General features: G+C 42.3%; 1 protein-coding gene across 1 annotated transcript in view; it reads left to right on the top strand.

Annotated features, from left to right (window-relative positions):
* ALK (ALK receptor tyrosine kinase) overlaps positions 1-24267 on the top strand; it is a 216418-nt gene that overhangs the window by 75358 nt on the left and 116793 nt on the right. Inside the window, 2 exon segments of the mRNA XM_027765802.1 lie at positions 190-290; positions 20348-20517. Of these exon segments, the coding sequence (XP_027621603.1) occupies positions 190-290; positions 20348-20517 (271 nt within the window).

Consider the following 24267-nt stretch of genomic DNA (forward strand, 5'->3'; position numbering starts at 1 on the left):
CTTGGCAGTAAAGGCCATTCCATGGGGAAGATTTTTTGGACAATGACCAAAGGGATTGCTTATTCATTGTAAAGCAGAAACCAGTGTCCTCAAAATGTCCCAAGGCTGAGCAGGGTACATTAAACCTGTACCCTTGGACCCCTCAGTTTATGGTGATGGTGTGTTTGTGACTCTTTTTCTCTCTTCTAGGCCATGCCCTTTTGCTCAGCACCACTGATGTCCCCACTTTCAAAAGTGCTACAGTGACCAGTGCTACGTTTCCTGCACCAATGAAGAACTCTCCATGTGAGGCAAGTGTCAACATTGCTCTAATTTTCTAACTTCTCCCCCACCCTTGTCACTTCCAGATAAACCCAAGCAGAATGAGAAAATTGTCTGGATGCCTAGGCTGGTTGTTCTTTTGGGGAGAGCACAGGAGGGTCGTTTTTCTCTTCTAGGCAGAGCACATGGTAAAGTGCCATCTGCAAAGAGTTGTACCTAAACATCTGTACTCAGCTGCACTCAACCATTTGCACCAGGATGTTGGTTTAAGTTAACCAAGAAAATACTTCCAAAGGCATATCAGGGAGAACAACAGGGATTTACAAAAGACTTTCTATAGACTTTCTATAGAAAGAGATGGAGATGGAGACAGTGAGATGGAAAATGAGAAATTACCCCCCATCAGGGATGGCCACACTGCAATCCCTTCTCTTTCATTCTCCTCCCAGGATCTTGAGCACATATGCACATGCACCCGGCATGATTTTCAAGCTACCAGGTCCAGGACTCGAACCGCAGTCAACTATATGGGAGTCCAGTGATGTAACCATTATGCCATCTGTGGGTCCCATAGAATCCCTTTTTAAAAGCTCTTATAATACAATTCAAATATAATAGAGCATCAAAAATTTGATTTACATAAATTTTACTAAGACATCAATGACATTCAGTGAAGTACCTCCTAAGTCACTTACCCAAATGGTTCCTGAACCTGTTCCATCTTTAGTTTGAGAACAAAGGAGCTGGTCCCACCCTTAGCATAAAACACTGTAAGGGCCAAGACATGTGCTTAAGACCCCAACGTGGCACAGCTACCAAGCTCATAAACTCTGAAATCAAGTACTTGAGTGCAAGCCAAGTTCCACCACTGATAAGACATGCAATTCGTTTGGGCAGTTAATTAACCTATCAAGACTTCAAATTGCCTCACCTGGCAAATAGACAATAACGCGCCTACCCCAAACAGATAAGCATTGAATTGATTAACTCAGCCACGGAGCACTTAACATAGGGATAGTCTAAGAAATGCGTCATTAGGTGATTTCATCATTGTGTAAACATCACCCCTATACTGTATAGCCCATTGATGGCGACTACTGTCATATATGTCGTCCTATGTTGACTGAAATGCCATTGTGAGGCACAACTGTACACAGAAAGGACTTTGAGCAGCATCTGGCACAAAACAAGCAATGATAGTTTATAGTGCCTGGCACCTTATGAACATATGAAAGGGGAGTAGGGGAAGAGGAAGCAGACGTTGGCCAAAAATCAGACTCAGTGCTCAGAGAGCGGGCCAGCTGTCGTGCCTCTTTGCACCACCCCATGGCACCCACACCAATATCTCGTATGTAGTAGAAAATCAACATGTAGTTTAGATTTGGCCAGTCCTCTATCTCTGGAAACTCGCAGGAGAAATTCCTCTCTGGCTTAGATTCTGGAACCCTCTGAGCAATTTGCTTTCCTTGACATGTGGACATCAAGAGACCGACAGATTCACTTCCCCTCCTTTGTCTGGTAGTAATCCCAGGGAGGTGGAGCTTTGTCCAGCAGAGATAGGGGCAGTGGGTTTTCTCCTGCTGAGGGGTGCAGGCAGATTCAAACCCTGCAGGTTTCCTGTGAAATTAAACTCATAGACGTAAAACAGATAAGAGCAAAAAGGATGTATAAATGAATGTTTTGTTTGTTTGTTTGTTTGTTTGTTTTTAAATCTGAAGAATGGTTAAATTAAAGCTGGTCTCTCCCTTAGGACAGTATGATGTGCAGTTTACAGCAGCCTCCCTCCTGGTTCGATTTTATAACTCAGTTTTTGCCCTGTCTTTCTTACCCTTTTTTGTATTTATGTTATCTTACTAGATTTTATGTCTCTGTGAGCCACATGAAATTCTTTTTGGAAGAAGTCTGGGCACAGATAAATAGATTCATTAAATTAAATTGTATTTGAGAAACCATGCTAGCTGATGCAGATGGTGGATTACACAGTCATTGTTGATATTTCTCAGGTGCCTCAGAGTAGGAGCCTAGAAGGAAGACTTCTTAAGAGAAAATCTAAATGAGGACAGGTGGGTGGCCTACCTGAAAGGACAGGAGGATTCCTAAAAGCATTAGGTCTTTAAATTTACTCTGCAAAGGATTTAATAATGAGCCTCACTTCAGAAAAAGAAATGTCAAGGTAAAGATTATATTTTTCTAATACTTCATCATTTCTCTAATAACCTTTGAGTTGATCAATAGCTTAAACAGGTGTTTCATTTTACCGGCCTATTTTATTTTTCCTCCAGTCAGATTCGCTCTGGGCTATCGCTGCTATTTCCTGCCCTTTTCCAGAACTTAGCTCAGCAAGTGTAGAGAGAGGAAAGGAGTGAGTTTATTCCACATCCCTATTGTTCATATTTATGTATATTCACATATTTCACATTCGGGTTTTCAGATCATTTGTCTAATGTTGATGGGTCTTTGAATTCCCGATGTTGGAAGAACTATTTTCATCAGAAAATAAATAACCAAAATAGAAATATTCATTTCCAAGTGTGTAAGCCTCACCATTTATTTCATTCGAATCCTAACTGCAGAGGGCAGGAAGTTCGTTTCCTCTTTCCGAGTTGCCTGGACTCCAATGGCAGTGAAACTGAACAGCATTGCCGTGGGTGACTGTGTGAGGTTAACTGGCACCCTCTAACCCCACCAACCCTCCTGGCTGTGCATGAGTGAAGGTCCCTGAGGAGTGTCAGGCCCACAGGATCTGGGGACTGGCTAAGCTGAGCTCCAGGGCTAAACCCCACCCCTGAGCATTTTGTTAAATCCAGACTAGCCCTGGTCTCCAGGGAGTCAGAGTAATTGCAGAATGTGTCAAAATACTCCCCCAAGAAATCCCACAATCATCAGTGACTTCCCATAGGGGATCTAGTGTTATCTTTGATGAATTTCCTTCAAATTCTAGAAACAAGCTAACTAATAAATCTATGTTTCTCCAATTGTGGTCACTGAAAAATGTGATAAATGGAGACACTTGGGCCCCACCCTGGACCTCCTAAGTAATATGTCTAAGGGGTCCTGGAACTTTGCATTTTCAAGCCCCACCCTCAGTTATTTGGATGCATGTTGACAATTATTGGCAGTAGTTACACTCGTCTTATAACTGAAATCATTTAAGTCCATGCAGTGGTTCCCTCCACTATCTGTGGCCCTAGACAAGGTGATGTAACTCATTTTGAAAAATAGAGAAAGGGTAAGAAATGAGTGGGGCAGAAAAGCTGAGAAAGCACCTGGAGACAGGTCAGGTGCCCATTGACAATGGAGATGTAGTCAGGGCACGTCTCTGTGCCAATCCAACTTCCAGGGCATTCCAGAAGCACTCCAGCTCCCACCTCCTCCCTCCAAGCTCCTGCAGCCACCACTGCTGCCTCTGTTGGCCAGCCCAGGCTGCAAGAGCTGCTCTCTCTCTCTCTCTCTCTCTCTCTCTCTCTCTCCACACACTCACATGGGCCATGAATATTTAAAGCCCTCTGCCTAGCCCAGCCACGAACAAGAGCGAGCATTGTGGGATTTTTTTCTGTTTCCCCTTCCCACTGACGATGGAGATATAGTTTTCTCTCTGGAAAACTGGAGAACTGCTCACAATATATCCTGATTTTATTTTATTTTTATTTTTATTCTGCTGAGCTCCAGTTCAAATAATTAAAGTTGCCGCCCGAGAGGGGAACCTTGTGGTCGCTTTCATGTGCTCGCTGCTGTCAGACCTGCTCAAGTCCGTGGCTTTGAGACACACTCAGCTGTGTCTAGCATTGCAGCTGTTGGTAATAAAGAGGACAGGAGAGTGGCAGCGGCCCGTCTCCACCCCTCCCCCTGCCTTTCACACATTCCAGAAGCCTGAATGTCTCAACAAGCCCCGTGTGGTTTGAAATTCTATTTTATTTGAATAGCCTGCCTGTGACTAGAATAATTTAAACCATGTTCTCAGGCCAGAACAAGGCCTGAGAGGAAGGGGAAAAAAAAGGGGGGGGGGGCTTCTTTCATTTTCTTTTCCCTCCTAAATGTGGACAGTCTTCTCTCTTTCTATGAGCTACAGGAAGGCAAGGCAAGGGACCCCAGGAGTGGGATTGCCCCCCAATTTTTGGTAATCAGGTCCTGGTTGCTGTCTTTCATAGCTCACCGGAGCTGCAGTCACCTCTCCCCTCTCTCATGCATACATATGCATTCTCTCTCTCTCTCTCTCTCCCCCTCCCTCCCTCCCATACATACACTGGGATCCTGCAACATAGTTCAGACCTTTCTGCTCCTGACGTCAGTCCTAGAGATGAAAAGAGCCACCTTTGATTAGCAGCTGGGGCTGCCAAAGCTCAGGGCCGAAGGTGACCAGCAGGTCCCCCCTGTGTCTGCCTGGGCTAACTGGCCTGGAGGGAGGGAGACCCAACACTCTGTGTCATTAAAACCAGCAAGCATGGCCCAGAAGGATGTGGGCGAGTAGACTGACATCTGGAATTGTGCTCTGCCATCCATTAAGCCCTGTCCAGAGCCCCACTGAGAACGAGTCCCTTATGGGGGGCAGGGCCCCAAAGGCTAAAGGCCAGATAATCTTTTATTAAATTGTTTTCTGGTTGATTTGGTAAAATTTTCGGAGTACCAGTGAAGCAGGGACCACCACTTCCCTCTACCTTCTCAGTGTGACAAGGGGAGAGCCATGCTGACTTGATTGCACTCATTTAAGCTGGCCTCCCTTCCTCCTATGGGCAAACAGGATTTCTTTTCTTTTCTTTTCCTTTTTTTTTTTTTTTTTTTTTTTTGCGAGATTTTTTATTATAGGGTCTAGAGAGACAGAGAGACAGAAAGCGAGAAATCACCCACCCCCCCCAGGGAGATGGCCATGCCACAATCCCTTCTTCTCCCAGGATCTTGGGCACGCACGCATGTGCACTTGGCATGAGTTTAAACCACTGAGTCTGGGACTTGAATCACGGTTGACTACATGGGAGTCCAGCGACATAGCCATTACTCCAACTGCTGGTCCCGGCAAACAGGATTTCTGAGAGGAGAGCAGAAGGGAGCTCTTCTGACCGCTGTGTTTTCAGAGTTTATAAAACTCAGTGGCAAAATCCCCTGTAGAAAGGCAAGGTGAAGAGGATGAGAGTAATGCTGGTTATTATAAATGGTTGGAGGTGGAGAGAAACACAAAGCAGAAGTACTCTTCTTTTACCAGGCCCCACCAAACCCTCAACAGGTAAGGGCCAAAAAGAAAGAGCAACAGAATTCAGTCCCACTCACTTCACGGAGCAGGTCCTACGTGTCAGTGGTGTCCCTGCTCTTGATCTCGTGGGCTGCCTGCAGGGCTGCCCAGCTGATGGGGCAGTCCACCTCGGTGGGCCAGGAGGGAAATGTAGCCAGAAAATACAAAATCAAGGCCAGACCCAGACCTTAGGACTCTGAATGTCATGCTGCTCTGCGGGGCACAGGTGGGACCCTCTCAACCTGAAGGGGTTGATATGAGTCTCAAAAGCATCAGGACTGGCACCAGTCCTGCATCACCCCACCATGGGGTCCTCACCTCTGGAGGAGAAAAGGAGTGTCACCGCGTTTTGTGACAAACTGATCATCCCCTAGTCTCACCTTAGGCTGGGACTGGTCACCAGGTTTAAAAACCTCTTCAAAAAAAAAAAAAAAAAAAGAGAGAGAGAGAGAGCAGAGCTGTGTGCACAGGTGCACGAGCTCTTGCCCTCTCATCAAGTCATGCTCTGTGCCACCTTGGGACTCTGCAGAGGATCCCCACCAGTAAGAAGACCTCACCAGATGAGGACTCTTGATCTTGGACCTTCAAAACTATGAGTTGATAAACCTTTATTTGTGATAAATTACCCAGACTGTAGTATTCAGTTATAGCAACAGAAAAATGGACTAAGACAGGGTCCCACTGTTAGTCTCTAACAACAACCATCTCATAACCCTGTAATAACACCAATGTAGTAAGAATTTCCAAGTCCTCACAATTACCCTGGGAGTGGACGAAATTCTCCCTCATCCATTGGGTTGTCGGCACATTCTTGCATAGAAAAATACCTCATGACTTTTCCGATAACCCAGTATAGATAAGGAATCTGAGCCATGGCAGCATAGAACTTGATTGGCTTGGGTAAGCACACAGGTGCCTGGCAGGAGGCACAAGTGAGGGAGGAATATGAACCAGCAAATACCAACATTAGGCCCACTATGTGGCCAGCCATGCCGGGAGATAGACTACAGGAATCTGGAATCTCTTTGGGTGATTATTCAAAAGAAATGTTAAGAAAACTTACATTCACTATGAAAGGAGTTGGTCTCCAGAGCACTTGGTATTGCATTAAAAAGCAAGTCAAAAATCTTAAGTAGAACCCCCAAACACCATTTAAGTCTTAGCACCACAGAAGAAAGAAACCTTCCCTTAGTCTGAGACTGTGGGAGGGGAGCCTTTAGAATTCGTAAAGCCAATGAAGGATGTACTTTTAAAGTATTTATCCCCTGCTATAAGGCTGGCACTGTGCTAAGGATTTCACCTTCATTGTCATATTATCAAGTCAGGCTTGCAAGGAATTGTTTACTCCATATACTGATGCAGAAACTGGGACTTAGAGAGCTTGAGTGACTTGCCCAAGATCACCCAGCCAGTAAGTGGCAGAGCCACAGCTCACATCAGGTCTGTCCATCTGCAAACTAAATGTATAACCACTGTGCGGTCACTAGATTGGACTTAGACCACCTGAGTTTAAACCCCAGCTCTTGCCCATTTATGAGCCATATAACCTCCAGCAAGTCACTTTCCCTGTTTTACTTCTCGCCTATGGTGTTTACCAAGGTACAGTGAGAACTCTGTAATCGCTACAGTACTTTTGGAATGGTAGCAATTATCATTATTGTTATGCCTTCCTTCTTCACATCGGCATGAGGAAGTCGCCTGTACCTAGATTCAGATATCGTGTATATTCTTCTTTCTCCTCTGTGGCAATGAGCAACATGTAGGCAGATGGGGAATGTTATTTTATGCAGTGTCTGGGAGGACAGGCCTAATAAAACCACTTAACCAATAATTAATTAATTAATTAATTAATTGTGCTGTCTCTCGACTATAAGCAAAACCCTGGTCCTCATAATCTTTGAGTCTCGAGGATCCAACAAATGTAGCCCTATTGGGATTTCTGAGCCACAGTAACCCTTACCCCAGCACCCAGGCTAGGAGGCCACTGGAGCACAGCATTCTGTCACCACTTATGGTGATGTGGCTAACTCTGCCAGGGCACCCACTAATGGGCTAAAGTAATCAACAGCAAGTGTGATTGCAGTAGGACACAATTAAATTAATGCCTTTGAGCCATTCAAAAGGAATACCTCTCCCATTACATAATGAAACTGAGGCATATGAAGAATTACTGTTGAGGCTTAGGGATGTGAATAAAATCTCCTTGGCACTCAGCACAGATGTGGGTCTCATTCATAAGCCATGTGTTAATCACAGACCCTCGTGGTTCTCACTGGTGGTAATTATAACACATTCATGTGGCCTGTATACAGGGAAACACCCCGGAAAACTCAGACTCTCCTCAGCCTTCAGGGATTAAACACTCCCTGGGCCTCCACAGACACGCAGAGCCTCAAGTTCAGTCTCTTTCTAAGGCTGCCCATGAACGTTGTAAGAGTTTCATTCCGTGGAGTCAATCCTGTTCTCTAGCAATGAGATTACAAAAGTATTTCTCAGCATCATCTCCTCGTCACACACAGAGAAATTGAGGCACAGAGGAGGCTGTTTTGCCCAAAGATCACATCATTCCAATATAACTCAGAAGTAAATATCACATTTTTCTTTCCATAAGACCAAGAAATTTTTCTCTGGGGAACCTGGAAGATAAACAACTCTTCTGAAATGTTTAATACAGAATCCTTTGTTCTGTCCTATACTGTTGTTCTGTGAGCTATTTACCTCTAGCATGCTGTTTCCTGCTGGGCACGAGGTTCATACAATCTTTTTTTTTTTTTTTTCAGTTTTGCCATAGGGTGCACGTGCTCTCCAGAGAGGATCAGAGAGAAAGAGAGAGTGAGAAAGCATGCCCGAGGGGGGTTGGTCAAGCCTCAACCCTTTCTCCTCTGGGATTTTGGGCACATACACACATGTGCCTTGTGTGTTTTTTCAAGCCTCCAGTCCAGGACTGAACCATGCTTTGGGCTTCGTGAGGTCCAGCTGCCCTAGCAACCATGCCACTAGCTGGTCCCTCATATAATCTTGTTAAAGCATCTAAATAATCTAAGGAGATTACTACTGGCTCCATTTTACAGATGAAGACACTGAGACTCAGAGATACTATGTAATAACATTCTTTTTTTTACTCCAAAGCCTTTGCTCTGTTTACAGCACAATAGCACTTGATATCTCAGAAACTCCTACCTTGCCGTGGTTTCCCTCACAAAGCCCATGGTTCATTTGATTCTCTCTAAGGTGGGTGAAAAGACGGCACTGTCTTTTCCCACTTTCCAAGGACATCAGAATCCTCCCTCGCTTCCTTTTTTAATATAGCGTTTATTGTCTTCTCTCATTATAGCAGTACTCTGTGTTCACTGTATAACATTAGGAAAATCCAGTAAAGTATAAAATAGAAAATTGAAATTGCCCACAATCCTACCCCCCAAAGATAACCGTATTGGTACATTTCCTTCCAGACAGATATAGTCGAGCATAGCTATAGGTAGTTTATACAAATTTGGTATTGTACTATTACGAGCATCTTGTGCCTTCTTTACTAAACAGTTTCCCATATCTATATTTTTCTTCAGAAACAGCATTTGAATAGCTCTAGACCCTAACTTTATTTTATTGGTTTTGTTTTAGTTATTGAAAGTCATAGATGGTCATTGTGAAAAAAAAAAAAGGAAAAGAAAAAAAAGATCGAAGCAGAAAGAAACAGAAAACAAAACACCTTGAAACTCTATATCCTCACCAGCCAGGGCTTTTGAGTTTATTACTTTTTTTTATAATCTTCATGGATTTAGCCCCGTTTTTACAAAGGGGGTATGAGGATGTCCCTGGTTTCTATGTGACCCCTCAGAAGGAAAGAGACGTGAGGTGGTGTTTCAGGAAAGAGCCCCATCTCTTAAGTCTCCTGCAAGACCAGGAATCCAGTATTTCTTAAGCTTCCGTAATTGCAAATACTTGCTAACCTCACGTTTTATTTATTTGTTATCAAAAATCTGCATCTAGCCAGCCTCTCACTGTGTTGTATTGGCTTTTCATTAGGCTATTTAGAGCGAGAGAGTTGGTGTCTATTTTTTCCAGGTGAGTTAGAAGATAGTGAACAAAAACACGAGATAGTGCAGTGGGTCAAAACCCAGAGAACTCCGAACATTGTGAGTTCACACCCAATATCAAAACCCCGTGGCATCTTAGGTTGTGGAATAGCCCTAATCCACATCCAAAGCTTACTTGGATGTCTCTATCAACCATTTCTTTCTTTCTATTCCCTCTTTTTTTTTTCTTTCTTTCTCTCTCTTTCTTTCTCTCTTTTTCAAGAGATTTTTTGCTGTAGGGTGCATGTGCTTTCTGGAAAGACAGAGAGAGAGAAAGTGAGAAATCACCCCCCAGGGGGATTGTCATGCTGCAATCCCTTCTCCTCCATTCTCCTCTCAGGATTTTGGGCACACATGCACACACACCTGGAGTGAGTTTCAAGCCACTAGATCTGGGACTCAAACCATGGTTGGCCATGTAAGAGTCTAACACCTTAACTATGCCACCTGATGACTCCTCTAGCAACTTCAATCCTGGTCATCCAGAATCTCCTGAATGAGTCTCAGTGAGGGGAGTACCCACCACCACCCCACCAAGCAAGCTCATCTTTTTATTTTTTTTTTAAGAGGTTTTTGCTATAGGGCATGTGCGCTTACCGGACAGACAGAGAGAGACAGAGAGACAGAAAGCGAGAAATCACCCCCCAGGGGGGATGGTCACACCACAATCCTTTCTCCTCCGTTCTCCTCTCAGGATCTTGAGCATGCACACATGCACACGCGCCCGGTGTGAGTTTTAAGCCACCAGGTCTGGGACGCGAACCGCAGTCAACTATGTGGGAGTCCAGCGACATAGCCATTACGCTAACTGCTGGTCCCAAGCAAGCTCTTCTTGAGCATTGCTCTCTGTAGAACCATGTTTCTACTACAGATCTGAAATACAGACTAGCACTTTCATCCTTGGTCTTGTCTCTACTGTTCGAATTCATGCAGACCTTTAGAAATTTGAAGAAAGATAGCTCCTGCCCCTCATAGCATTTCCCGTATTCAGGGGTGTTACATGCAAGATGGACATTATTTGATATCACTGGGTCTCTTTTTTTCAGTGTCAGCCTAAATTCCATGATGGTGTTTTCTTTTTTTTTTTTTTTTTTTATGAATTAAAGCGATTGTTCTGAAGCTGCCATGAGGTATGCATAGCAAACACAGGGCATCTTCTAGAATAAAATTGCAGTCATTACCTCCAGAGGAGCAAAGGGCCATGAGAGAAATAATAGCATTAGGCCTAGCCACAATGCTGCTCCTGCTTTACATACAGGACTTTAATTAATAAAATGACAAACACTGGTACCATATAATTGGAAAGTCTATCAGGCCCCACTGAGAGGCAGGAAAAAAAGGCCCTTGTGAAAGGGCCGTCTGGAGCCAGTAGATATAATTGCGGGTGGCGTGCCCCTGGTGTTGTCTCTTTCACTTGTCTCATTTGCTGTCTGCATATAAAAGAGTGTATTAGTCAAAAGCTGCCATTTATAACCTATATGTGTCCAGAAGAAGCAAATAATTTATTGTTCCAGGCTGCAACAAGTGTTATTTCCCATATATATAATTTAGGATTTGTATAAGATTTTACATATTTGTGTGCATATATTTATTTTTATACACACACACACACACACACACAACTGTTAATTGTCAGGGGCAAATGTTGTAAATAGCTTAAGCTCCACCATCTCCCTGCTTCCTTTAAAATAAAGATATTTCTGCTGTAAGATCGTATTAAAATATAAATTGTGAGGGGAAGGAGGGCAGAAGGTCCATGGTAAAATGCAACACTCTGCAAAGCTGATCCACATAGGCAGGTTCCAGGTTTGCATCTGAAAACCTTCCTGAGTATGTCAGTATGTCAGTGACACGTGTGCCCATGAGCAAGGGCTGGCCGAAGCTGAGGTTGGATCATGGTGCCAAGTTCCTATTGGGATTTCTGTCTCTCTGCCTCTCTCTTTTTCCCTCTCTTGCTCATGGAAGAAGTCAAATCTCTCTATAAATAGATAGATAGATAGATAGATAGATAGATAGATAGATAGATAGATAGATAGACAGATGAATGTAATAATTCTTAGGTGATGGAATGTGCATATGAAATGACAGACAGCATATGTATAAGGGCCCAGTGTAACTTTCTGGCATGTAATAATTATTGACAAATTACTTCAAAGCCTACAGGCAGCCCAGATAAAAACAGGTCATAAGACTGACTTCCAGAATTGGTTTTTGCTCACACTGGGCCTTCAAAATTTGACCATCAAGATCAAGCTGTGTGTACGTGGCATAGGCTAAGTGTCAGATGAGGTTCTTTAACCTAGCACTGTGTAAAGGAAAAGGGAGTCTCTGAGGAGGATCTGAGCCTGCAATCTGCTGTAGGAACTGTATACAGTGCTCTATACCCTTAGACACAAGTAACTAACAAGGAATGTTCAATAAGCATTGACATCTGTCCTCCAGTTCTTCTACTTAAGGACTGCTAAGAACTACACCCTGCAGGTCCACGAGGAGAGTTCTGGTCCCATCTACATCCTGAGACTATTCCTTCCTTCCCTCAGCTCTGGGGTTTCTAACACTCCCGGTTGTACTCAGTCTTTGCCTGGAGGTGATGTGGCAGCCACATGAAGGTCTGCTGCTAAGGACTATATCCTCCCTCCCCTGTAGGAAACCAATCTACATCTTAGTGTTGACAGGTACAATTTAAGTCATTTTTCAGTTATTAAGACTTTCCTCTTACTCAAAGTCTGAGATGAAAATGGATAAAATGAAATGGCCCCTCACTGATAGCCCAGACTACTTTCTACAGTAAGAAGCCCCATATCCCCAGTGGTCTCAGCCCATACTATGCTTTAAAATCATCTGGAAAGATTTTAAACCCTGCTGATGCCTGGGACCTACCCAAGTCTACTTAAGTCAGAATCTCTGTGATAGAGCAGAGACACTGGTCGTTTGAAAAACCCCCTATGTGATTCTAATTTGCAGCTCAGGTTGAAAACCACTGGTTTCACCATGCCATTCACAATATCACATAGGTTCTATTTCCACATTCTTTATCTCACTCAGTCTTTATAACCACTTTTTAAGGTGGGCAGGAGAGGTATGATAATTATCACAAGTTTAGTGATTAAAAAAAAAAAATAGGGGATCAGAGGAGGTAATTGGTTGACTTACACTTAACACAGTTAATATAGCTTTTTACAAAATAAATCTTTTTTTTTTATTGCCAGAGGGCTCATGTGCTTGCTAGAGAGAGAGAGAGAAAGATAAAGCACTCTGTCCCATGGTGTATTATCCTACCACAATCCATTTTCCTTCCCATCAGGATTTTCAGCACACACACATGCATGCCATTCATGTCTTTCAAGCCACTGGAGCCAGGATTCAAACTGCGGTCAGCCATGTTGGATCCAGTTCCCTAAACTTCTATGCTAATAGGTTGGCCTCATAGTTAATACACTCTAACCTTGGAACACAAAGTCCTGGTTATACCATAATTAATAAGCAGCAAAACAATGGTTTGATAAACCATTGGAAATGAATGTTGACAAAAAGCAATGTCATGAGTTATAGAAGCATGGAAGCAGAGCACCTGGCTGTTTTCTAACTCAGTGCTTCTCTGCAGGTTCTTATTCAGTAGGTCTGGGGTCAGACCAGAGATTCTGCCTTTCTTTATTTCTTTTTTTTTCTTTCTTTTCTTTTTTTAAGAAAGATTTTTGCTATAGGGCACGCGAGCTCACCAGAAAGACAGAGAGACAGAAAACAAGAAATCAACCCCCGGGGGCATGGCGACATCGTAGTCCCTTCTCCTCCATTTTCCTCTCAGGGTTTTAGATGCTCACACATATGGGTCTGGAGTGAGTTTTAAATCACTGGGTCCAGGACTTGAACCATGGTTGACTACATGGGAGTCCAGTGCCGTAACCATTATGCCATCTGCTGGTCCTGGTTCTGCCTTTCTAACAAGTTCCCAGGTAACACTGAATGTTCACACAACTATTTTTAGTAACAAAGAACCGACTGCTTTTAGAGTCATAGCCTAGTCCATTTTGTGCCACTGTAACAAAGTACCACAGACTCGGTAATTCATGAAGAACAGAGATTTATTTCTTAAAGTTCTAAAGGCTTAGAAGTCTAAAATCAAGGGGCTGGCACTTGGTGAGGGTCTTCTTGCTACTTCATCCCATGGTGAAAGGCAGAAGACAAGAACATGCAAGAGAGCAAGAGGGGGGCTGAACTCACTTGTATAACAAATCCATGCTCATGATAATGACTTCATTCCTATGATAATGACATTAATGCATTAATGAAGGGAAAGCCTTCATGACCTAATAACCTTGTAAAGGTCCACCTCTCCACATTGTTACATGGGGTATTAAGTTTCCAACACATGAATCCTGAGGGACACATTCAAACCATAGCAAGGCAGAATCTAGAAGTCACCAAGGACGTAACTACAGGTGAGAAGCAGGCCAAAAGAAAGACAGTATGTTCTGGGCTGCTTGTATATTGAGGAAGAACATCTGGATACATTACTCCACTAAATACACAGCGAATGAAGAAAACACATGACCAAAAGCATGTATTTGCTAGCCATTCAAAAGCTGTCCATTTTCAACCTTAGTCCAAGCCTTTTGCATCTAGTTCTATAACTGAACATTATAAAAACTCAGGCATTTTAGGCCTTGACTTGAGTTGTGGGTGTAAGTTTGTGTTTTCTGCTGTAAACATAGGTGGTACCATTATGTTGTGAAAGAAAAGCTACTTTTTAACTGCCAGAATGCATATGCACTTGCTAGAGAGAGATAGAGAAATGGGTGTTGGGGGGAGAAAGAGAAAAGAATTCCCCTGTGAGACATAGTCATACCACAATCCCTTCTCCTCCATTTCTCCATTTTTTCAGGATTTGGAGAACACTGCACATGTGCCCAGGTATTTTTTAAGGGATAAAAATCAAACCATGGTCAGCCATATGGAATTTGGCTCCCTTCACCACTAGGCTATGGGGTCAGCTCAAAAGCTTGTTTTGTTTTGTTTTGTTTTTAATTCTTTTATTTATTTATATCTCTGAACAGTTAGGTCAAGAGCTATCTAGATCTAAGTCTTGACTTGCCTTGACTGTCTTGTATCTTATGTTTAGATTGTCAAGAGATGCCTATTCTTTTTGCTAACTCAGCACACTCATAATTGCTTATTTAAATTTATCTATCTTCCTGGCTAGATAATAAACTCCTTAAGGACAGGCAAGATATGTATGGTATGCAACACAGAGTAGATATGTAGCAAATACTTGTGAATGAATAGGTGATCATCTTCCTCAAAGACCAATACTAAGAAAGATCCTGGTCGACCTCCTCAACTGGTTAATGATGCAAATCTTAGCACCATCTCTTGGTGACCAGCCTAGTTGGCTCTTTCTCTCTCTCTCTCTCTCTCTCCCCTGATTGGCCTAAAATATAATACAGGAAGATGGAGAAATTTCAATGGTCAGCTGGCCTAGAACCCCACGTAGATGTGACAGTACAGTATCTCACTGACATGCTCATATCACTACCAGACTCAATTTGAAATTGAAAATTTTCTTAAAGCAATGAGAACTAGGCAATTTAGGATATGCCCAGGTGGCTGGGAGGCAAGGGATTTTCTTCTGTTCCCTGGAACCTGACTCCTAGAATGATTGAAAGTGTAAAGGAGTTTCACGTGGTAGAAAGTTGATTTATTGTCCCAGAGAATGGAACCAAATAAAGATTGAAGTGTCTGCCTATAAATGCATACGTTTATATTCATTCTGACATTGATTGGCTCCTACCATGTGCCCTCACTTGACAACTTCTGAATATAAGGTGAGTAAGACAGTCCATGCCTTGAGGGAACTTGTAGTTCGAGGGGCGTGGAGAGTAGAAAGGGAACAGGGCCTTGATGTTCATGGTCCCAAGAGCCTTAGTTGCAAAATTTCAGAGGAGGAGGAGGTGATTTCTGAGATGGACAATAAGAAAAGGAATTAGAGTTCATTTTTTTAAATGGAGAAAAAGAAATATCAAGGAGAGGAAATGAAAGGATAACAAGCACAGGAGCAGACAAATGCAAAACAGTTGCAAATCTGGCAAGTAGACTGATGTGAGGGGAGTCAGGGAACCAACACGCATTGTGTTCACATGTGTCAGCAGCTAGCTAAGAACTCTGGAAGGCCCCCCAATTAACTTGTCACTCTAAGGTAGTGTAGACAGTTCTTCAGGCACCTCAAAACACAAACACATACATACTTAGTCACTGAGGTGCCCAGTCCGTCAAAACTTCAATCTTGCTTTAAAGTCTCACCACACTTGGTCCTATTACAATGGAAAGCTTGAAATCAGGGGAAGGGTGTGGTTGGTTACCTGGTTTAACAAGCCTCGCATCTTCTTCTGCCATCTTGCTAACTCCTGGCCCTTCAATGTTGTAAGCATGGAAAAGAAAAGGAGAGCAAAGAAGTTCTTACTTGATGGGACTATTGTAGTGATCTGGCACTGATGTGGTCTGGTTTTGACAAGTGTGACAAATGTATGAGACTTTCTGTTTTCATCTGGGGCACTTTCATGGTTCTTTTGGATAACCACCTTTCTCTCCACTCCCTTCACCAGAGCTGGAAATCTTTCACCTTGACTAGGGCATACACATCTCTATTACAGGTGGTCACTGTCCCCTTCTCTTCTCAGGCATCTTAAGATATAAGCAGCTTCTTCTGCTATGGTCTTCTTACCCCTCCAAGCAGCCCTTTTGGAAAAAAAGAAATATAAAATTATCCCACATAAGTTCCCTTATACATAGCTCACCTTTGGTCTATGTGCAATACTCAAGCAATTTTTGCCCACCAAACTCTGGGAGTGCAGGCCATTGAGTGCTGCCACTTCACCTACCTTGCCATCAGAGCAGCTGACTAGTCCTAGTTCAAACCTTAGATCTTCCAGATAGGAGACAGACATTAATCCACTATACTCCCTAAGCTGTAGGAATTAAGTATCAAATTCTCAGTAGGATATCATAATTATTCTCTTGACTTCGGATGAAAAGGGAATTCCCTTCCTACCCACCTTCTCAGCAGGAGGGTGAGGTAAAACTCACGATATGCCAAAAACACTTTCCAAAAATTCTCTCCTAATAGTCATCAACTTGTTTAGATCCAAAATATGGGGGAGGGATTAAGCATTGTATAACCTGCTTTAATCTTCCCTCTTGCAAGTTCTCCATCCTGTGTTCTCACACTTCCCTTAGCCATGCAGTATTGTCACCATGCTTCAGCAAACATTCCTTTTCAACATTTTGTTACATTTATTTCATTTAATGGTCACTATAATCCTATAAGATAGATAAAACTATTTTCATCTTAGAAAAAAGGAAAATGAGTTTTGAAATGATCAAGTAACTTGACCAAAGTGGCAAGAACATGTTTTAGATCCAGATCTCTCTGGTACTAGACCTCTTACATCATTCTTGAATGAAGGGTACATGTGCCTTGGCTTAGCTTAGCATAAGAACTCAATAAATAGTCATGGAATGACCAAAAAGTTGATTTCCTTAGATTTTAGAGAAATGTGCATGCCTTGATTTTTTGATAGGGAATGAAAAACAATTGAAATTTTTTGAGGGCCAGCAGGTGGCATGGTGTTAAAGACACTGGACTCCCACATAGCCAACCATGGTTCGAGTCCCAGACCTGGCGGCTTGCTTTCTCACTCTCTTGCACTCTCTCTCTCTCTCTCTCAAGCACATGTGCCTTATAGTAAATTTTAAAAAATAATAATAAATAAATTAAATAATTCTTTTTTAATAATAAATAAAGTTTTTAAAATAATAAATAAATAAAATAAATTCTTTGAAAAAACTTAAACCAATTTAGGAAAAGGAAAGTTGTTGGGACCAGCAGTTCGCGTAATGGCTATGTCGCTGGACTCCCAAATAGTCGACAGCGGTTCGCGTCCCGGACCTGGTGGCTTAAAACTCACGCCAGGCGCGTGTGCATGCATGCCCAAGATCCCAGGAGGAGAATGGAGGAGAAGGGATTACGGCGTGGCCATCCCCCTGGGGGGTGATTTCTCGCTTTCTATCTCTCTGTCTCTCTCTGGCTGGCTGGTGAGCGCACACGCCCTATAGCAAAAACCTCTCCAAAAAAGAAAAAAAGATAAAGGAAAGTTGTTAAGTTCTAAGTTACAGATGGCAATGGTAAACAAGAAAATGTGACAGGAGTATACAGAAATATTCAGAAGGAAGAAACAATTAGTAGAAAGAGGCACTTTAGGAGACTATGGAAAGGGTTCAGAGAGTAAGCTACAAAGGACATGGTGTGTGCTCTTCTGTTAGAATAATGAGGAAATGAGGATAGGCACTAGGTTGAAGGAATTAAAGAGAGAATGGGCAAAAAGAAAATACAACGTGTCTCCAAAAAGCTCATAGTAAATACATACTATAAAAAAAAAAAACTATACATGGATTTCAAATTTTTTTAACAAAATAAACTCGTACTCTAATTCCATTTTCACAAATTTTTTGAAGTCCCCTTCCAGGAGCAGCTACATCCTAGTTTTCCAAGTTGTTAACATCTGAATGGAGGTAGAGAAATAGGTTGCAAACCAGAGCAACTAGCAGGATGCAGTAAAGAATATCATTCCAGAGCAGATGAAACCAGATCTTAATTGTAGACAGAGGAGTCAAAGAGAAGAGAGTCTGCAGGTGCTGGGAAAAGGAGAGCAGTAATTGAAAGAGCCAAGACCAGGGGGAGAGAGAATGTGAAGGGTTAACATAGAAGAAAATTGAAGATACATCTCCCACTAAGACAGAGAAGGAAGAGAAAGGGTGGATAACAGATAAAACCATGCTGCAAAATAGAGAGAGAAAGAAAGATATTGACGGATATTGTACCCAATAGAGTAGACCTTTCTCTGTAAAGTAGGAATCAAAGGAATGGATCAAGAGTTGGGAACCAGGAAGTGACAGCATCAGTATTTGAGAGTGAACTCGAAACACCCGGTGTAGTACTTGTGTCCAGAAATTAACTATGGAAATCAATCAAGGACAAATAAACACAAAGACACTGAGGTTCAACGATCTGAATTATTCTCACAGAAGTCCTAATCAGAAGTATCCTGTGGTAAAGAGGAGAAAGCATGAGTCAAGCACGAGCCCAAGCTGGACATAATATGGCCCATATTGAGAGCTAAGAAAGTTTAGAGTTCATGGGAATAGGATTAGAATTTCCAATTGCTGTCCTGGTGGCACAAGAAAACCACATGTGTCCAGGGGAAAAAAAATGTAGCAGATTATCTGAATTTTCCTGGAAGGCTTCAATGGGGACTAGTATTTGCTACCTTGAACATTGGAAATGGGAGAGGTATAAGTTAAGAGGCTAAGGTTGTAGACAGGTTCTCAACTAAATCAGACCTAAGGGCCCCAATGTTCAGGCACGCCCGTATTAATCAAGAGTTCACATGGAAGAGAGTGGGAAGTGTTTGAATATAGTGTGTCACAATACCTGACCTCTTTAATCACATCCCTTGAGTCAGAGACTGAGGAACAAAGGAGCAGTGGGTGATTTACAGAAACGCAGGTTTCAAACAATGAGAATCAGAAAAGTGAGGGGGCGGTTGCCAACGCCGATAGAAACTCCAGCATGACCCAAGACATCTTACGACTTTACCCTTCTTTCTACGGTTTCCATTTTTTACAACAGAATCTGAATGGCAGTATTTTGGTCAATGATATGATGTAGTTATCTTAAGTTTTCAATATCATTTATAGATTATTTTTCTCAAGCACAACTTCTATCATTTTAAACACAAATACCAGAGATCTTGTTTATAGTATGTACTATCTCGGAGCATGACAACACTTAAACTTCCTTGGAAAGAATATTAGTTACGATTCTTTTTCAATGTCTAGGGAATAATTCCAAAGAAATTTTTCATAAAAATACAATGAAAACATACTATTACAGCTTCTTTTTGGTAAAGTGGATATCCTCATTCTAAAAGACAACTACATTTTTTTTTAATTTAATATGTATGGGGTCATCAGGAAAGTCATGACACATTTTTGCATAGAAAAATGTAGAAAAATACATCACGATTTTCCCAACGACCTAATAGAATGTTGCCCAGCTAGCTAACATATGACATGACACCTTTCAAATAAGATGATTAGAGTCTTTGAGGAAGAAATAAAAATCTATGATATCTAAGTCACTAAAGGAAATTGAGTTACAAAATCACTCGCCCAAGTTCAGAAAGTAAATTGGGGCCACAGACAAGAATCTGTGATTATTCTTTAGAAAGTTCATTTAATACCCCACTGATCCTGATACCACTTCAGAATCAGAATCTTCTGAAATTTAGTATGATACCAGCAAACTGATCAAAGCTCACCCATCATTTGTTCCTGCCCAGCTCCTTGGCCTTTTTTAAAAAAATTATTTTATTTAACTTCATTTATTACAATTATGTTTTAATTTGCTGTGGGGCACGTGAACTCACCAGAGACAGACAGAAAGGGAGAGAAAGTGAGAAAACAAGCTGCCAGGTCCGGGACTTCAACCACGGTTGGCCATGTGGCCATCTAGCACCTTAATCGCCATACCACCTGCTGGACCCAGCTCTTTAAACTTTAATAGGTGACACTGAGCTTGCTCAGCTGTGAGCATCCAGCTCTTCTCACTGGGTTGACCTCTGCTGAGTCTCCAGCAAAACCCTTTAGACTTTAGTTGAAAATTCCAAGAAGGAGACTTAAGGTTTCCTTTCTAAACTAACACCTTGTCGTCTGACTCTTCTCTCCTCCACAGCTCCGAATGTCCTGGCTTATCCGCGGAGTCTTGAGAGGAAACGTGTCCTTGGTGCTGGTGGAAAACAAAACTGGGAAGGAGCAAAGCCGGATGGTCTGGAATGTTGCCACCAATGAAGGCCTGAGCCTGTGGCAGTGGACGGTGTTGCCTCTCCTGGATGTGTCTGACAGGTGGGCCTCTACCCACCCCTTCCATTCCCTTGCCCTCTAACAGCCAAAATGCAGATGGAGCTGTGTCTTCTCTGCCCCCATGTCCTTTATCCAAGACACACTTGCAGATGTGCATGCACACCCATGTGTATGCATGTGCATATGTGTGCAGGTGTACACATATATACACATACTTTCTGCAGGCTTACAGGAAGCAGAACATTTTCTGAAAGATCTTGGTGCAATTGAACACAAATGTCCCACATCTCTGGCCTGGCCTGATTGGCTGTCTCCACTATCTACAGGAAGAAATAAAATTGAACAACTCCCATCACTCCCAAATAATAATCAGTCTTTATTTACAGTATATAATATTTCTCTTGCTTAATGAATTTTGCCTTACCTTCTCATTATGACATTTTCTTTTTTCCAAATCTCCAAGGTAAGGATATCCACTCTTGCCCTTTTGTAAGGAAAGAAATAGCATCAAAGAGGTAAAGTGCCAAGCTGGCATTAGAGTCAGGACTGGCACCCAGGCCCAACCCTTCTGTTGAGTCAGGGCTAAAGGGAGGTTGATGAAGGTAGATGACAAATTTTTCAGTAAACAGAGGAGGGCTTCTACAGACATCCTGGTTCCTATTTGGATTTTTATCACGGATGGCCTCTGCAATCTTGACCAAGGTCCTTGACTTCTTTGGGCCTCAGTTTTCTCATCTTTAAACTGAGAGAATTGAAGATCATTAACTCAGTGAGGTTCTGAAATGGAGCAGTAACTGTAGGGTGTAGCTGCCAGTTTCCTCCCCAGGATAGCACTACTCTGCCACCTGCAGTCGGCCTGGAGCAAGCAGTCCTTGAATAAAGACTGGTGCCGCAGCACTCCTGTGACACTCTGCTGTGTCATACTGAACCCTCAACCCTCGGTGGTTGGTGCTGCTATCTTCCAGACCAAAACAGAGGGAGGGTCATTTCTATAAAAGGGACAGATGGGAGGAGCCATCTTTTATAAGCTAAGCATCAAACCCTACAATCCACAGCAATCTCTGCAGTAGTCTTCCGAAACACATTCAAATACCCAAATCTGCCTTTGAAAACTGAGGCCAAAAGGCAAGGTGTAGGTAGGGTGATACCAATTGCTATGCAGCTTTGTAAGGATAAAACTAGGTTTTGAATTCTTCATCCAAATCTCCCAAAGTCTATTTCCAAGAGCTCATAACTGAAGCTGTCATAGAAGGCACTGTCCTCACTGAGCACCAGCTACCCACGCCTTCAGATGTGTGTAGGTTATAAGATCAAAGCCCGTGGACATCCTGAGGTTCAGTGACCCTAGGACTAATGGATTTAATTAAAGTGGAAGAAAGGGAAAGTGTGAGTGGTACTCACCATATACTAGCCTTTTGTCCTTTGGGATCATGGAGCTGTGCACAGGGGATGCAGAACATGAGGATGATGCCAAAATCCTCCCTCATGGGAGATGCAAAATTAATTCAGATAAATCAAAGGTTTTTGTTTTCTCCTCAATCCACCAAGTCCTCTCTCTTTCAAAGCCACTCCAGGGGATTTAAAAGCAAGTGAGATGTTGATTGTGTTCACTCCCATCCACTAGAGTTTAATTTGAAGGAGACTTTGTTCTCAGCCTCTCTCCTTGGTAAGGCTGTTTACCAGACGGAATTTCCAATATTGATACTGAGACAAGACTGTCCAGTGGGGATTCAAATAAAGCCAGCTTTATTTGATGATGCCTCATGATCCAGTAAGCATGCAATTATAAAAAACAAGAGGGTCTCCATTCACTAGGACCTACCTGCCTCTGACATGCTCTGGTGTTAGAAGCTGCCCTATCAAAGCTTGATATTGTAGACATCCAGGCCCAGAGACAAATGGAACTGCAGGAGAATGAGGCACAGCAGCTTTTACTTGCTAATATTAAACTAAATTCAAGATGTGATTGGCCCATAAAATTAAAGAAACACTATGGATGAAAAGGCATAGGCTATAGAATGAGATAGCCCCAAGTTTAAAAATGAACTCATCCACTTACTCATTTTGTGATCTCAGCTGATTGCTTAACCTTTCTAAGTCTCATCATCCTCATCTGTAAATGAGTATCATAGTACAGTTTTGTGGGATTGTTATCAGACTAAATAAAAGGACTATCGGGGCTGGGAGGTATGGTGGTTAGGGGTGCTGGACTCCCACATGGCTAACCACGGTTTGAGTCCCAGACCTGGCAGTTTGCTTTCTCACTTTCCCTCACTCACTCTCTCACTCACTCTAAGTCAAATTAAGATAGATAGATAAATAAATAAGTACATAAATAGGGACCAGAAGATGGCATGGTGGTTAGGGGCGCTGGACTCCCACATGGCCGACCGTGGTTCAAGTCCCAGACCTGGCGGCTTGCTTTCTCACTTTTCCCCTTCTCTCTCTTTCTCTCTCTATCCCTCTCTGGTCAAATTAAATAAATAAGTAAAGAAAGAAAGAAAAAGAAAGAAAGAAAGAAAGAAAGAAAGAAAGAAAGAAAGAAAGAAAGAAAGAAAGTTCAATAAAATAATAATTCTTTAAAAAGAATAAGAAATAAATAAAGTTAAATAAAAATAATTGTTAAAAATTTTAAAAAATAAAATGACTATCAAAAAATTCTATATAGGGAACCAGCAGTTAGTGTAATGGCTATGTCACTGAACTCCCACATAGTCAACCGCAGTTTGCTTCCTGGACCTGGTGGCTTAAAACTCACGCCGGGCACATGTGCGTGTGTGCCCAAGATCCCGAGAGGAGAATGGAGGAGAAGGGATTGCGGAGTGACCATCCCCCTTGGGGGGGGGGTGATCTCTCGCTTTCTGTCTCTCTCTCTCTCTCTGTCTGGTGAGCACATGCGCCCTATAGCAAAAACCTCTCCAAAAAAAAAAAAAACCCTATATATAGAAGATTTCAACTAATTTTATTTTCCATACCTTGCATCCTTGTTCTTTTGTTATTTGGCCTGAGTAATAATTTATTGAACAAATAGAACAAATCACAATCTCCGTATTTCAGGTCAAAAAGACAGAGTAACAGAATCTTCTCTTAGATTTGAGGAACTAAAGTGCTTGGTGAACTAACTGGCTTATGCTAAATGCTTAACCAGTTGTAAGTAGTAGTAACATCTATAATTATATCTCAACACCTAATACCTCAGAAGAGCCTGGATTGAACAATTTAACAATAATAACCATTTATGCAACCTTAAGATAAAGATTTGTTTGCTTGTTTTTTGGAGAGGTTTTTGATAGGGCGCTTGTGTTCGCCAGACAGACAGAGAGGGGCCTAGGGAAGGACATTTGGAGGAGGGATACAGAGGCAGTGCATTGACAGGACAGGGAGGTGTGGTGTAATCTGTTGAAGATATTTTGATCAACTGGACTGGGGATAAATGTTCACATATTGAAATGTTCACCTCATAAGCTAAACAATGTCATTGAATGTATATAAAAAATAAATAAATTTTAAAAAATGAGAGACAGAGAGACAGAAAGAAAGGAATCATGCCACAATCTCTTCTCCTCCATTTTCCTCTCAGAATCTTGGGTGTGCCAGCACACGTGCCTGACGTGAGTTTAAGCCACTGGGTCTGGGACTCTAACTGCAGTCTACTACATGGGAGTCCAGTAACGTAGCCATTATGCCATCTGCTGGTCCCAAGATGTGGTTCTTATGATTTTTTTCAACAATGCTATGTCGACTCCTTATAAGGAGGAGTCCCTGATCAAAAGAGGAACAAGAAGCACACTC

Source organism: Tupaia chinensis, unplaced genomic scaffold, assembly GCF_000334495.1.
Source record: "Tupaia chinensis unplaced genomic scaffold, TupChi_1.0 Scaffold139757_1, whole genome shotgun sequence".
In the NCBI taxonomy this organism is placed as follows: Eukaryota; Metazoa; Chordata; class Mammalia; order Scandentia; family Tupaiidae; genus Tupaia; species Tupaia belangeri.